The 17,172-nt window shown below is 37.8% G+C and overlaps 1 protein-coding gene across 1 annotated transcript in view; it reads left to right on the plus strand.

Moving 5' to 3' along the window:
* Nucleotides 1-16,750, plus strand: part of LOC112240506 (liprin-alpha-4-like) — a 266,096-nt gene extending 249,346 nt beyond the window's left edge. The window contains exons 24-26 of the mRNA XM_042305139.1: nucleotides 15,461-15,517; nucleotides 15,753-15,821; nucleotides 16,538-16,750. Of these exons, the coding sequence (XP_042161073.1) occupies nucleotides 15,461-15,517; nucleotides 15,753-15,821; nucleotides 16,538-16,750 (339 nt within the window). The remainder of the gene's footprint in view (nucleotides 1-15,460; nucleotides 15,518-15,752; nucleotides 15,822-16,537) is intronic.
* The last annotated feature ends 422 nt before the right edge of the window (nucleotides 16,751-17,172 follow it).

A 17,172-nucleotide genomic window follows, 5' to 3' on the forward strand; every position in this document is an offset into this window, starting at 1 on the left:
TGGTCTATATGTTGTGATAGTAATATACCTCTCTGTCTGTAGATGACTGGTCTATATGTTGTGATAGTAATATACCTCTCTGTCTGTAGATGACTGGTCTATATGTTGTGATAGTAATATACCTCTCTGTCTGTAGATGACTGGTCTATATGTTGTGATAGTAATATACCTCTCTGTCTGTAGATGACTGGTCTATATGTTGTCTGTAGATGACTGGTCTATATGTTGTGATAGTAATATACCTCTCTGTCTGTAGATGACTGGTCTATATGTTGTCTGTAGATGACTGGTCTATATGTTGTGATAGTAATATACCTCTCTGTCTGTAGATGACTGGTCTATATGTTGTGATAGGTGACTGGTCTATATGTTGTGATAGTAATATACCTCTCTGTCTGTAGATGACTGGTCTATATGTTGTGATAGTAATATACCTCTCTGTCTGTAGATGACTGGTCTATATGTTGTCTGTAGATGACTGGTCTATTTGTTGTCTGTAGATGACTGGTCTATATGTTGTCTGTAGATGACTGGTCTATATGTTGTCTGTAGATGACTGGTCTATATGTTGTCTGTAGATGACTGGTCTATATGTTGTGATAGTAATATACCTCTCTGTCTGTAGATGACTGGTCTATATAGTAATATACCTCTCTGTCTGTAGATGACTGGTCTATATGTAGATGATGGTCTATATGTTGTGATAGTAATATACCTATATACCTCTCTGTCTGTAGATGACTGGTCTATATGTTGTGATAGTAATATACCTCTCTGTATGTAGATGACTGGTCTATATGTTGTCTGTAGATGACTGGTCTATATGTTGTGATAGTAATATACCTCTCTGTCTGTAGATGACTGGTCTATATGTTGTGATAGTAATATACCTCTCTGTCTGTAGATGACTGGTCTATATGTTGTGATAGTAATATACCTCTCTGTCTGTAGATGACTGGTCTATATGTTGTCTGTAGATGACTGGTCTATATGTTGTGATAGTAATATACCTCTCTGTCTGTAGATGACTGGTCTATATGTTGTTATATATACCTCTCTGTCTGTAGATGACTGGTCTATATGTTGTGATAGTAATATACCTCTCTGTCTGTAGATGACTGGTCTATATGTTGTGAAAGTAATATACCTCTCTGTCTGTAGATGACTGGTCTATATGTTGTCTGTAGATGACTGGTCTATATGTTGTCTGTAGATGACTGGTCTATATGTTGTCTGTAGATGACTGGTCTATATGTTGTCTGTAGATGACTGGTCTATATGTTGTCTGTAGATGACTGGTCTATATGTTGTCTGTAGATGACTGGTCTATATGTTGTCTGTAGATGACTGGTCTATATGTTGTGATAGTAATATACCTCTCTGTCTGTAGATGACTGGTCTATATGTTGTGATAGTAATATACCTCTCTGTCTGTAGATGACTGGTCTATATGTTGTGATAGTTATATACCTCTCTGTCTGTAGATGACTGGTCTATATGGTCTATATGTTGTAGATGACTGGTCTATATATAGTAATATACCTCTCTGTCTGTAGATGACTGGTCTATATGTTGTCTGTAGATGACTGTCTATATATAGTAATATACCTCTCTGTCTGTAGATGACTGGTCTATATGTTGTGATAGTAATATACCTCTCTGTCTGTAGATGACTGGTCTATATGTTGTGTAGAGATGACTGGTCTATATGTTGTGATAGTAATATACCTCTCTGTCTGTAGATGACTGGTCTATATGTTGTGTCTGTAGTCTGTGACTGGTGTAGATGACTGGTCTATATGTTGTGATAGTAATATACCTCTCTGTCTGTAGATGACTGGTCTATATGTTGTGATAGTAATATACCTCTCTGTCTGTAGATGACTGGTCTATATGTTGTGATAGTAATATACCTCTCTCTCTGTAGATGACTGGTCTATATGTTGTGATAGTAATATACCTCTGTATGTAGATGACTGGTCTATATGTTGTGATAGTAATATACCTCTCTGTCTGTAGATGACTCCTCTATATGTTGTGATAGTAATATACCTCTCTGTATGTAGGTGACTGGTCTATATGTTCTGTAGATGACTGGTCTATATGTTGTGATAGTAATATACCTCTCTGTCTGTAGATGACTGGTCTATATGTTGTGATAGTAATATACCTCTCTGTCTGTAGATGACTGGTCTATATGTTGTGATATATAATAGTAATATACCTCTGTCTGTAGATGACTGGTCTATATGTTGTCTGTAGTGACTGGTCTATATGTTGTGATAGTAATATACCCTCTGTCTGTAGATGACTGGTCTATATGTTGTGATAGTAATATACCTCTCTGTCTGTAGATGACTGGTCTATATGTTGTGATAGTAATATACCTCTGTCTGTAGATGACTGGTCTATATGTAGATGACTGGTCTATATACCTTGTCTGTAGATGACTGGTCTATATGTTGTGATAGTAATATACCTCTCTGTCTGTAGATGACTGGTCTATATGTTGTCTGTAGATATAATATACCTCTCTGTCTGTAGATGACTGGTCTATATGTTGTGATAGTAATATACCTCTCTGTCTGTAGATGACTGGTCTATATGTTGTGATAGTAATATACCTCTCTGTCTGTAGATGACTGGTCTATATGTTGTGATAGTAATATACCTCTCTGTCTGTAGATGACTGGTCTATATGTTGTGATAGTAATATACCTCTCTGTCTGTAGATGACTGGTCTATATGTTGTGATAGTAATATACCTCTCTGTCTGTAGATGACTGGTCTATATGTTGTGATAGTAATATACCTCTCTGTCTGTAGATGACTGGTCTATATGTTGTCTGTAGATGACTGGTCTATATGTTGTGATAGTAATATACCTCTCTGTCTGTAGATGACTGGTCTATATGTTGTGATAGTAATATACCTCTCTGTCTGTAGATGACTGGTCTATATGTTGTCTGTAGATGACTGGTCTATATGTTGTGATAGTAATATACCTCTCTGTCTGTAGATGACTGGTCTATATGTTGTGATAGTAATATACCTCTCTGTCTGTAGATGACTGGTCTATATGTTGTCTGTAGATGACTGGTCTATATGTTGTGATAGTAATATACCTCTCTGTCTGTAGATGACTGGTCTATATGTTGTCTGTAGGTGACTGGTCTATATGTTGTGATAGTGACTGGTCTATATGTTGTCTGTAGATGACTGGTCTATATGTTCTGTAGTGGTATAATATACCTCTCTGTCTGTAGATGACTGGTCTATATGTTGTGATAGTAATATACCTCTGTAGATGACTGTCTGTGATGTCTATATGTTGTCTGTAGATGACTGGTCTATATGTTGTCTGTAGATGACTGGTCTATATGTTGTGATAGTAATATACCTCTCTGTCTGTAGATGACTGGTCTATATGTTGTGATAGTAATATACCTCTCTGTATGTAGGTGACTGGTCTATATGTTGTGATAGTAATATACCTTTCTGTCTGGAGGTGACTGGTCTATATGTTGTCTGTAGGTGACTGGTCTATATGTTGTGATAGTAATATACCTCTCTGTATGTAGATGACTGGTCTATATGTTGTGATAGTAATATACCTCTCTGTCTGTAGATGACTGGTCTATATGTTGTAGATGACTGGTCTATATGTTGTGATAGTAATATACCTCTCTGTCTGTAGATGACTGGTCTATATGTTGTGATAGTAATATACCTCTCTGTCTGTAGATGACTGGTCTATATGTTGTGATAGTATATACCTCTCTGTCTGTACTGGTCTATGACTGGTCTATATGTTGTCTGTAGATGACTGGTCTATATGTTGTGATAGTAATATACCTCTCTGTCTGTAGATGACTGGTCTATATGTTGTCTGATACTGGTCTATTGTCTGTAGATGACTGGTCTATATGTTGTCTGTATGACTGGTCTATATGTTGTGATAGTCTATATACCTCTCTGTCTGTAGATGACTGGTCTATATGTTGTGATAGTAATATACCTCTCTGTCTGTAGATGACTGGTCTATATGTTGTGATAGTAATATACCTCTCTGTCTGTAGATGACTGGTCTATATGTTGTGATAGTAATATACCTCTCTGTCTGTAGATGACTGGTCTATATGTTGTGTCTGTAGATGACTGTAGTCTGTAGATGACTGGTCTATATGTTGTGATAGTAATATACCTCTCTGTCTGTAGATGACTGGTCTATATGTTGTCTGTAGATGACTGGTCTATATGTTGTCTGTAGATGACTGGTCTATATGTTGTGATAGTAATATACCTCTCTGTCTGTAGATGACTGGTCTATATGTTGTGATAGTAATAGATGACTGGTCTATATGTTGTGATAGTAATATACTGTAGATGACTGGTCTATATGTTGTGATATATGTAATATACCTCTGTCTGTAGATGACTGGTCTGGTCTATATGTTGTGATAGTAATATACCTCTCTGTCTGTAGATGACTGGTCTATATGTTGTGATAGTAATATACCTCTCTGTCTGTAGATGACTGGTCTATATGTTGTGATAGTAATATACCTCTCTGTCTGTAGATGACTGGTCTATATGTAATATACCTCTCTGTCTGTAGATGACTGGTCTATATGTTGTGATAGTAATATACCTCTCTGTCTGTAGATGACTGGTCTATATGTTGTGATAGTAATATACCTCTCTGTCTGTAGATGACTGGTCTATATGTTGTGATAGTAATATACCTCTCTGTCTGTAGATGACTGGTCTATATGTTGTCTGTAGATGACTGGTCTATATGTTGTCTGTAGATGACTGGTCTATATGTTGTGATAGTAATATACCTCTCTGTCTGTAGATGACTGGTCTATATGTTGTGATAGTAATATACCTCTCTGTCTGTAGATGACTGGTCTATATGTTGTGATAGTAATATACCTCTCTGTCTGTAGATGACTGGTCTATATGTTGTGATAGTAATATACCTGGTCTGTAGATGACTGGTCTATATGTTGTGAGATGACTGGTCTATATATACCTCTGTCTGTAGATGACTGGTCTATATGTTGTGATGTAATATACTGTCTGTAGATGACTGGTTTATATGTTGTCTGTAGATGACTGGTCTATGTGTTGTGATAGTAATATACCTCTCTGTCTGTAGATGACTGGTCTATATGTTGTGATAGTTATATACCTCTCTGTCTGTAGATGACTGGTCTATATGTTGTGATAGTAATATACCTCTCTGTCTGTAGATGACTGGTCTATATGTTGTTATAGTAATATACCTCTCTGTCTGTAGATGACTGGTCTATATGTTGTGATAGTAATATACCTCTCTGTCTGTAGATGACTGGTCTATATGTTGTGATAGTAATATACCTCTCTGTCTGTAGATGACTGGTCTATATGTTGTGATAGTAATATACCTCTCTGTCTGTAGATGACTGGTCTATATGTTGTGATAGTAATATACCTCTCTGTCTGTAGATGACTGGTCTATATGTTGTGATAGTAATATACCTCTCTGTCTGTAGATGACTGGTCTATATGTTGTGATAGTAATATACCTCTCTGTCTGTAGATGACTGGTCTATATGTTGTGATAGTAATATACCTCTCTGTCTGTAGATGACTGGTCTATATGTTGTGATAGTAATATACCTCTCTGTCTGTAGATGACTGGTCTATATGTTGTCTGTAGATGACTGGTCTATGTGTTGTTGTGATGACTGGTCTATATATAGTAATATACCTCTCTGTCTGTAGATGACTGGTCTATATGTTGTGATAGTAATATACCTCTCTGTCTGTAGATGACTGGTCTATATGTTGTCTGTAGATAGTAATATACCTCTGACTGTCTATAGATGTAATATACTGTCTGTCTGGTCTATATGTTGTGATAGTAATATACCTCTCTGTCTGTAGATGACTGGTCTATATGTTGTGATAGTAATATACCTCTCTGTCTGTAGATGACTGGTCTATATGTTGTGATAGTAATATACCTCTCTGTCTGTAGATGACTGGTCTATATGTTGTGATAGTAATATACCTCTCTGTCTGTAGATGACTGGTCTATATGTTGTCTATAGATGACTGGTCTATATGTTGTCTGTAGATGACTGGTCTATATGTTGTGATAGTAATATACCTCTCTGTCTGTAGATGACTGGTCTATATGTTGTGATAGTAATATACCTCTCTGTCTGTAGATGACTGGTCTATATGTTGTCTGTAGATGACTGGTCTATATGTTGTCTGTAGATGACTGGTCTATATGTTGTGATAGTAATATACCTCTCTGTCTGTAGATGACTGGTCTATATGTTGTCTGTAGATGACTGGTCTATATGTTGTGATAGTACCTACCTCTGTCTGTAGATGACTGGTCTATATGTTGTGATAGTAATATACCTGTCTGTAGATGACTGGTCTATATGTTGTGATAGTAATATACCTCTCTGTCTGTAGATGACTGGTCTATATGTTGTGATAGTAATATACCTCTCTGTCTGTAGATGACTGGTCTATATGTTGTCTGTAGATGACTGGTCTATATGTGTAGATGACTGGTCTATATGTTGTGATAGTAATATACCTCTCTGTCTGTAGATGACTGGTCTATATGTTGTGATAGTAGTATACCTCTCTGTCTGTAGATGACTGGTCTATATGTTGTCTATAGATGACTGGTCTATATGTTGTGATAGTAATATACCTCTCTGTCTGTAGATGACTGGTCTATATGTTGTGATAGTAATATACCTCTCTGTATGTAGATGACTGGTCTATATGTTGTGATAGTAATATACCTCTCTGTCTGTAGATGACTGGTCTATATGTTGTGATAGTAATATACCTCTCTGTCTGTAGATGACTGGTCTATATGTTGTGATAGTAATATACCTCTCTGTCTGTAGATGACTGGTCTATATGTTGTGATAGTAATATACCTCTCTGTCTGTAGATGACTGGTCTATATGTTGTGATAGTAATATAGATGACTGACTGGTCTATGTGTTGTGATAGTAATATACCTCTGTCTGTAGATGACTGGTCTATATGTTGTGATAGTAATTTACCTCTCTGTCTGTAGATGACTGGTCTATATGTTGGGATAGTAATATACCTCTCTGTCTGTAGATGACTGGTCTATATGTTGTGATAGTAATATACCTCTCTGTCTGTAGATGACTGGTCTATATGTTGTGATAGTAATATACCTCTCTGTCTGTAGATGACTGGTCTATATGTTGTGATAGTAATATACCTCTCTGTCTGTAGATGACTGGTCTATATGTTGTGATAGTAATATACCTCTCTGTCTGTAGATGACTGGTCTATATGTTGTGATAGTAATATACCTCTCTGTCTGTAGATGACTGGTCTATATGTTGTGATAGTAATATACCTCTCTGTCTGTAGATGACTGGTCTATATGTTGTCTGTAGATGACTGGTCTATATGTTGTGATAGTAATATACCTCTCTGTCTGTAGATGACTGGTCTATATGTTGTGATAGTAATATACCTCTCTGTCTAGTTGTGACTGGTGACTGGTCTATATAGTTGTCTGTAGATGACTGGTCTATATGTTGTGATAGTAATATACCTCTCTGTCTGTAGATGACTGGTCTATATGTTGTGATAGTAATATACCTCTCTGTCTGTAGATGACTGGTCTATATGTTGTCTGTATGACTGGTCTATATCTCTGTCTGTAGATGACTGGTCTATATGTTGTGATAGTAATATACCTCTCTGTCTGTAGATGACTGGTCTATATGTTGTGATAGTAATATACCTCTCTGTCTGTAGATGACTGGTCTATATGTTGTCTGTAGGTGACTGGTCTATATGTTGTGATAGTAATATACCTGTCTGTAGATGACTGGTCTATATGTTGTGATGATACTGTCTGTCTGGTCTATATGTTGTGATAGTAATATACCTCTCTGTCTGTAGATGACTGGTCTATATGTTGTGATAGTAATATACCTCTCTGTATGTAGGTGACTGGTCTATATGTTGTGATAGTAATATACCTCTCTGTCTGTAGATGACTGGTCTATATGTTGTCTGTAGATGACTGGTCTATGTGTTGTGATAGTAATATACCTCTCTGTCTGTAGATGACTGGTCTATATGTTGTGATAGTAATATACCTCTCTGTCTGTAGATGACTGGTCTATATGTTGTGATAGTAATATACCTCTCTGTCTGTAGATGACTGGTCTATATGTTGTGATAGTAATATACTGGTCTATATGTCTGTAGATGATATATATAGTAATATACCTCTCTGTCTGTAGATGACTGGTCTATATGTTGTGATAGTAATATACCTCTCTGTCTGTAGATGACTGGTCTATATGTTGGGTCTATATGTACTGGTCTATATGTTGTCTGTAGATATGGTCTATATGTCTGTAGATGACTGGTCTATATGTTGTGATAGTGACTATCTATGTTGTCTAGTAATATGACTGGTCTATTTGTTGTCTGTAGATGACTGGTCTATATGTTGTCTGTAGATGACTGGTCTATATGTTGTCTGTAGATGACTGGTCTATATGTTGTCTGTAGATGACTGGTCTATATGTTGTGATAGTAATATACCTCTCTGTCTGTAGATGACTGGTCTATATGTTGTGATAGTAATATACCTCTCTGTCTGTAGATGACTGGTCTATATGTTGTGATAGTAATATACCTCTCTGTCTGTAGATGACTGGTCTATATGTTGTGATAGTAATATACCTCTCTGTCTGTAGATGACTGGTCTATATGTTGTGATAGTAATATACCTCTCTGTCTGTAGATGACTGGTCTATATGTTGTCTGTAGATGACTGGTCTATATGTTGTCTGTAGATGACTGGTCTATATGTTGTGATAGTAATATACCTCTCTGTCTGTAGATGAATGGTCTATATGTTGTGATAGTAATATACCTCTCTGTCTGTAGATGACTGGTCTATATGTTGTCTGTAATACTGGTCTATATGTTGTGATGTAATATAGATGAGATGACTGGTCTATATGTTGTCTGTAGATGACTGGTCTATATGTTGTGATGTAATATACTGGTCTGGTCTATATGTTGTGATAGTAATATACCTCTCTGTCTGTAGATGACTGGTCTATATGTTGTGATAGTAATATACCTCTCTGTCTGTAGATGACTGGTCTATATGTTGATGACTGGTAGATGACTATATGTTGTCTGTAGATGACTGGTCTATATGTTGTGATAGTAATATACCTCTCTGTCTGTAGATGACTGGTCTATATGTTGTGATAGTTATATACCTCTCTGTCTGTAGATGAATGGTCTATATGTTGTGATAGTAATATACCTCTCTCTCTGTAGATGACTGGTCTATATGTTGTCTGTAGATGACTGGTCTATATGTTGTCTGTAGATGACTGGTCTATATGTTGTGATAGTAATATACCTCTCTGTCTGTAGATGACTGGTCTATATGTTGTGATAGTAATATACCTCTCTGTCTGTAGATGACTGGTCTATATGTTGTGATAGTAATATACCTCTCTGTCTGTAGATGACTGGTCTATATGTTGTGATAGTAATATACCTCTCTGTCTGTAGATGACTGGTCTATATGTTGTGATAGTAATATACCTCTCTGTCTGTAGATGACTGGTCTATATGTTGTGATAGTAATATACCTCTCTGTCTGTAGATGACTGGTCTATATGTTGTCTGTAGATGACTGGTCTATGTGTTGTGATAGTAATATACCTCTCTGTCTGTAGATGACTGGTCTATATGTTGTGATAGTTATATACCTCTCTGTCTGTAGATGACTGGTCTATATGTTGTGATAGTAATATACCTCTCTGTCTGTAGATGACTGGTCTATATGTTGTTATAGTAATATACCTCTCTGTCTGTAGATGATGGTCTATATGTGGTCTATATGTTGTGATAGTAATATACCTCTCTGTCTGTAGATGACTGGTCTATATGTTGTGATAGTAATATACCTCTCTGTCTGTAGATGACTGGTCTATATGTTGTGATAGTAATATACCTCTCTGTCTGTAGATGACTGGTCTATATGTTGTGATAGTATATACCTGTCTGTAGATGACTGTCTGTAGATAACTGGTCTATATGTTGTGATAGTAATATACCTCTCTGTCTGTAGATAACTGGTCTATATGTTGTGATAGTAATATACCTCTCTGTCTGTAGATAACTGGTCTATATGTTGTGATAGTAATATACCTCTCTGTCTGTAGATAACTGGTCTATATGTTGTGATAGTAATATACCTCTCTGTCTGTAGATGACTGGTCTATATGTTGTCTGTAGATGACTGGTCTATATGTTGTCTGTCTGTAGATGACTGGTCTATATGTTGTGATAGTAATATACCTCTCTGTCTGTAGATGACTGGTCTATATGTTGTGATAGTAATATACCTCTCTGTCTGTAGATGACTGGTCTATATGTTGTGATAGTAATATACCTCTGTCTGTAGATGACTGGTCTATATGTTGTGATAGTAATATACCTCTCTGTCTGTAGATGACTGGTCTATATGTTGTGATATGTAGATGATGGTCTATATGTCTGTGGTCTATATGTTGTGAATATATACTCTCTGTCTGTAGATGACTGGTCTATATGTTGTGATAGTAATATACCTCTCTGTCTGTAGATGACTGGTCTATATGTTGTGATAGTAATATACCTCTCTGTCTGTAGATGACTGGTCTATATGTTGTCTGTAGATGACTGGTCTATATGTTGTCTGTAGATGACTGGTCTATATGTTGTGATAGTAATATACCTCTCTGTCTGTAGATGACTGGTCTATATGTTGTGATAGTAATATACCTCTCTGTCTGTAGATGACTGGTCTATATGTTGTCTGTAGATGACTGGTCTATATGTTGTGATAGTAATATACCTCTCTGTCTGTAGATGACTGGTCTATATGTTGTGATAGTTATATACCTCTCTGTCTGTAGATGACTGGTCTATATGTTGTGATAGTAATATACCTCTCTGTCTGTAGATGACTGGTCTATATGTTGTGATAGTAATATACCTCTCTGTCTGTAGATGACTGGTCTATATGTTGTGATAGTAATATACCTCTCTGTCTGTAGATGACTGGTCTATATGTTGTGATAGTAATATACCTCTCTGTCTGTAGATGACTGGTCTATATGTTGTGATAGTAATATACCTCTCTGTCTGTAGATGACTGGTCTATATGTTGTGATAGTAATATACCTCTCTGTCTGTAGATGACTGGTCTATATGTTGTGATAGTAATATACCTCTCTGTCTGTCTAGATGACTGGTCTATATGTTGTCTGTAGATGACTGGTCTATATGTTGTGATAGTAATATACCTCTCTGTCTGTAGATGACTGGTCTATATGTTGTGATAGTAATATACCTGTCTGTAGATGACTGGTCTATATGTTGTGATAGTAATATACCTCTCTGTCTGTAGATGACTGGTCTATATGTTGTGATAGTAATATACCTCTCTGTATGTAGATGACTGGTCTATATGTTGTTATAGTAATATACCTCTCTGTCTGTAGATGACTGGTCTATATGTTGTGACAGTAATATACCTCTCTGTCTGTAGATGACTGGTCTATATGTTGTGACAGTTATATAATATACCTCTCTGTCTGTAGATGACTGGTCTATATGTTGTGATAGTAATATACCTCTCTGTCTGTAGATGACTGGTCTATATGTTGTGATAGTAATATACCTCTCTGTCTGTAGATGACTGGTCTATGTTGTGATAGTCTATATGTTGTCTGTAGATGACTGGTCTATATGTTGTCTGTAGATGACTGGTCTATATGTTGTGATAGTATATACCTCTCTGTCTGTAGATGACTGGTCTATATGTTGTGATAGTAATATACCTCTCTGTCTGTAGATGACTGGTCTATATGTTGTGATAGTAATATACCTCTCTGTCTGTAGATGACTGGTCTATATTGTGAAAGTAATATACCTCTCTGTCTGTAGATGTGATAGTAATATACCTCTCTGTCTGTAGATGACTGGTCTATATGTTGTGATAGTAATATACCTCTCTGTCTGATAGATATGTTGTCTGTAGATGACTGGTCTATATAGTAATATACTCTAGATGACTGGTCTATATGTTGTCTGTAGATGACTGGTCTATATGTTGTGATAGTAATATACCTACCTCTGTCTGTAGATGACTGGTCTATATGTTGTGATAGTAATATACCTCTCTGTCTGTAGATGACTGGTCTATATGTTGTGATAGTAATATACCTCTCTGTCTGTAGATGACTGGTCTATATGTTGTGATAGTAGATGACTGGTCTATATGTTGTGATAGTAATATACCTCTCTGTCTGTAGATGACTGGTCTATATGTTGTGATAGTAATATACCTCTCTGTCTGTAGATGACTGGTCTATATGTTGTGATAGTAATATACCTCTCTGTCTGTAGATGACTGGTCTATATGTTGTCTATAGATGACTGGTCTATATGTCTGTCTGTAGATGACTGGTCTATATGTTGTGATAGTAATATACCTCTCTGTATGTAGGTGACTGGTCTATATGTTGTGATAGTAATATACCTCTCTGTCTGTAGATGACTGGTCTATATGTTGTCTGTAGATGACTGGTCTATATGTTGTGATAGTAATATACCTCTCTGTCTGTAGATGACTGGTCTATATGTTGTCTGTAGATGACTGGTCTATATGTTGTGATAGTAATATACCTCTCTGTCTGTAGATGACTGGTCTATATGTTGTCTGTAGATGACTGGTCTATATACCTACTCTGTCTGTAGATGACTGGTCTATATGTTGTGATAGTAATATACCTCTCTGTCTGTAGATGACTGGTCTATATGTTGTGATAGTAATATACCTCTCTGTCTGTAGATGACTGGTCTATATGTTGTGATAGTAATATACCTCTCTGTCTGTAGATGACTGGTCTATATGTTGTGATAGTTATATACCTCTCTGTCTGTAGATGACTGGTCTATATGTTGTGATAGTAATATACCTCTCTGTCTGTAGATGACTGGTCTATATGTTGTTATAGTAATATACCTCAATGTCTATAGATGACTGGTCTATATGTTGTGATAGTAATATACCTCTCTGTCTGTAGATGACTGGTCTATATATTGTCTGTAGATGACTGGTCTATATGTTGTAATAGTAATATACCTCTCTGTCTGTAGATGACTGGTCTATATGTTGTGATAGTTATATACCTCTCTGTCTGTAGATGACTGGTCTATATGTTGTGTCTGTAGATGACTGGTCTATATATACATATACTGTCTGTAGATGACTGGTCTATATGTTGTGATAGTAATATACCTCTCTGTCTGTAGATGACTGGTCTATATGTTGTAATAGTAATATACCTCTCTGTCTGTAGATGACTGGTCTATATGTTGTGATAGTAATATACCTCTCTGTCTGTAGATGACTGGTCTATATGTTGTGATAGTAATATACCTCTCTGTCTGTAGATGACTGGTCTATATGTTGTGATAGTAATATACCTCTCTGTCTGTAGATGACTGGTCTATATGTTGTGATAGTAATATACCTCTCTGTCTGTAGATGACTGGTCTATATGTTGTGATAGTAATATACCTCTCTGTCTGTAGATGACTGGTCTATATGTTGTGATAGTAATATACCTCTCTGTCTGTAGATGACTGGTCTATATGTTGTGATAGTTATATACCTCTCTGTCTGTAGATGACTGGTCTATATGTTGTGATAGTAATATACCTCTCTGTCTGTAGATGACTGGTCTATATGTTGTGATAGTAATATACCTCTCTGTCTGTAGATGACTGGTCTATATGTTGTGATAGTAATATACCTCTCTGTCTGTAGATGACTGGTCTATATGTTGTGATAGTAATATACCTCTCTGTCTGTAGATGACTGGTCTATATGTTGTCTATAGATGACTGGTCTATATGTTGTCTGTAGATGACTGGTCTATGTGTTGTGATAGTAATATACCTCTCTGTCTGTAGATGACTGGTATTTATGTTGTCTGTAGATGACTGGTCTATATGTTGTCTGTAGATGACTGGTCTATATGTTGTTATAGTAATATACCTCAATGTCTATAGATGACTGGTCTATATGTTGTGATAGTAATATACCTCTCTGTCTGTAGGTGACTGGTCTATATGTTGTGATAGTAATATACCTCTCTGTCTGTAGATGACTGGTCTATATGTTGTGATAGTAATATACCTCTCTGTCTGTAGATGACTGGTCTATATGTTGTCTATAGATGACTGGTCTATATGTTGTCTGTAGATGACTGGTCTATATGTTGTGATAGTAATATACCTCTCTGTCTGTAGATGACTGGTCTATATGTTGTGATAGTAATATACCTCTCTGTCTGTAGATGACTGGTCTATATGTTGTTATAGTAATATACCTCAATGTCTATAGATGACTGGTCTATATGTTGTGATAGTAATATACCTCTCTGTCTGTAGATGACTGGTCTATATGTTGTCTGTAGATGACTGGTCTATATGTTGTAATAGTAATATACCTCTCTGTCTGTAGATGACTGGTCTATATGTTGTGATAGTTATATACCTCTCTGTCTGTAGATGACTGGTCTATATGTTGTGACAGTAATATACATCTCTGTCTGTAGATGACTGGTCTATATGTTGTGTTAGTAATATACCTCTCTGTCTGTAGATGACTGGTCTATATGTTGTGATAGTAATATACCTCTCTGTCTGTAGATGACTGGTCTATATGTTGTGATAGTTATATACCTCTCTGTCTGTAGATGACTGGTCTATATGTTGTGATAGTAATATACCTCTCTGTCTGTAGATGACTGGTCTATATGTTGTGATAGTTATATACCTCTCTGTCTGTAGATGACTGGTCTATATGTTGTGATAGTTATATACCTCTCTGTCTGTAGATGACTGGTCTATATGTTGTGATAGTTATATACCTCTCTGTCTGTAGATAACTGGTCTATATGTTGTGATAGTAATATACCTCTCTGTCTGTAGATGACTGGTCTATATGTTGTCTGTAGATGACTGGTCTATATGTTGTCTGTAGATGACTGGTCTATATGTTGTGATAGTAATATGCCTCTCTGTCTGTAGATGACTGGTCTATATGTTGTGATAGTAATATACCTCTCTGTCTGTAGATGACTGGTCTATATGTTGTCTGTAGATGACTGGTCTATGTGTTGTGATAGTTATATACCTCTCTGTCTGTAGATGACTGGTCTATATGTTGTGATAGTAATATACCTCTCTGTCTGTAGATGACTGGTCTATATGTTGTGATAGTTATATACCTCTCTGTCTGTAGATGACTGGTCTATATGTTGTGATAGTAATATACCTCTCTGTCTAGACCTTCGACTACAGCAGCCTGGCTCTCATTCTTCAGATCCCCATGCAGAACACACAGGTACACACACACACACACAGGTACACACACACACACACACACACACACACACACAGGTACACACACACACACACACAACCTAGCTTTGTGTAGGAGTGATGTCACCTGTTGGAAAACAATCATAGATTTTAGAACCTTGTCTATTCTCTCTGTACCTGTATGCTGTTTTCTCTCTCTCTCTCTCTGTGTGTGTGTGCGTGCGTGCGTGCGTGCGTGCGTGCTTTTTTTTTTCCAGGCCCGGCAGGTTCTAGAGAGAGAGTTCAACAATGTCCTGGCCCTGGGCACCGATCGCAGACTGGAGGAGGTGAGTCACCAGGAAATACTGCTCCCACAAGAGTTTTCACTTTCACCATCTCCCTGGGAAATACTGATCTGCTTTATATTACCATTTTGCTTGTTTGTGTACAATCATTTTTATGTTACTGTTGACGCTCTGTCTCTGTCTCTCTGTCTCTCTCTCTCTCTCTCTCTCTCTCTCTCTCTCTCTGTGTGTCTCTGTCTCCTCTCTGTCTCTGTCTCTGTCTCTGTCTCTGTCTCCTCTCTGTCTCTGTCTCTGTCTCCTCTCTGTCTCTGTCTCTGTCTCCTCTCTGTCTCTGTCTCTGTCTCCTCTCTGTCTCTCTCTGTCTCTCTCTCTGTCCCTGTCTCTGTCTCCTCTCTGTCTCTGTCTCTGTCTCCTCTCTGTCTCTGTCTCTGTCTCTGTCTCTGTCTCTGTCTCTGTCTCTGTCTCCTCTCGGTCTCTCTCTGTCTCTCTCTCTGTCCCTGTCTCTGTCTCCTCTCTGTCTCTGTCTCTGTCTACTCTCTGTCTCTGTCTCTCTCTCTGTCTCTCTCTCTGTCCCTGTCTCTGTCTCTGTCTCTCTCTGTCTCTCTCTCTGTCCCTGTCTCTGTCTCTCTCTCTGTCCCTGTCTCTGTCTCCTCTCTGTCTCTGTCTCTCTCTCTGTCCCTGTCTCCCTGTCTCTCTCTCTGTCCCTGTCTCCCTGTCTCTCTCTCTGTCCCTGTCTCCCTGTCTCTCTCTCTGTGTAGAGTGGGGATGATAAGACGTTCCGCCGCTCTCCATCATGGCGTAAGCGTTTCAGGGCGCGGGAGGGAGGGGAAGGGATGGGTATGATGGCGGGCTCCATGGAAACCCTGCCCGCTGGGTTCCGTATGCCCTCCATGCCCCTGGTGCCCAGGAAACAGCTGCAACCAGAAGGAATTGAATTGTGGATGCGATACAGGTGTTTGGCGACTCACTGACAGAACAGCCACCAAATGATTAATCTTATCGCTTGGTGTGTGTGAGGGCATTCATGCGTGTGTGCCGTTCTCTCTGCTTTGCCTGACTCACTGCACGCTGTCTCCTCTCTCCCCCGTTCTGCCACGCCCATTTCTGCCACGCCCTGTCTAGCTCCTCCCCCGGCTCCTCAGAGACTCGATCCCTCTGCTGTACGGACATACTCATGCTAACTCCACTCCACTTACTAACAGGAGCTAACGCTAACAGGTGAGACAACCTAGCAATGCTAACAGATGGCTTTGGCCAAGAGCCTTTTTCTGACCGAGCAATGCTAATAAAAGGATTAGGGAATCATAAATCCGAATTGAACCCCAGTTACTAACAGAAGGGCTAACCCAATTCTAACTTATTCTAACTTGATAAGGATACAAGTGTGCTGCTT

Source organism: Oncorhynchus tshawytscha, linkage group LG02, assembly GCF_018296145.1.
Source record: "Oncorhynchus tshawytscha isolate Ot180627B linkage group LG02, Otsh_v2.0, whole genome shotgun sequence".
In the NCBI taxonomy this organism is placed as follows: domain Eukaryota; kingdom Metazoa; phylum Chordata; class Actinopteri; order Salmoniformes; family Salmonidae; genus Oncorhynchus; species Oncorhynchus tshawytscha.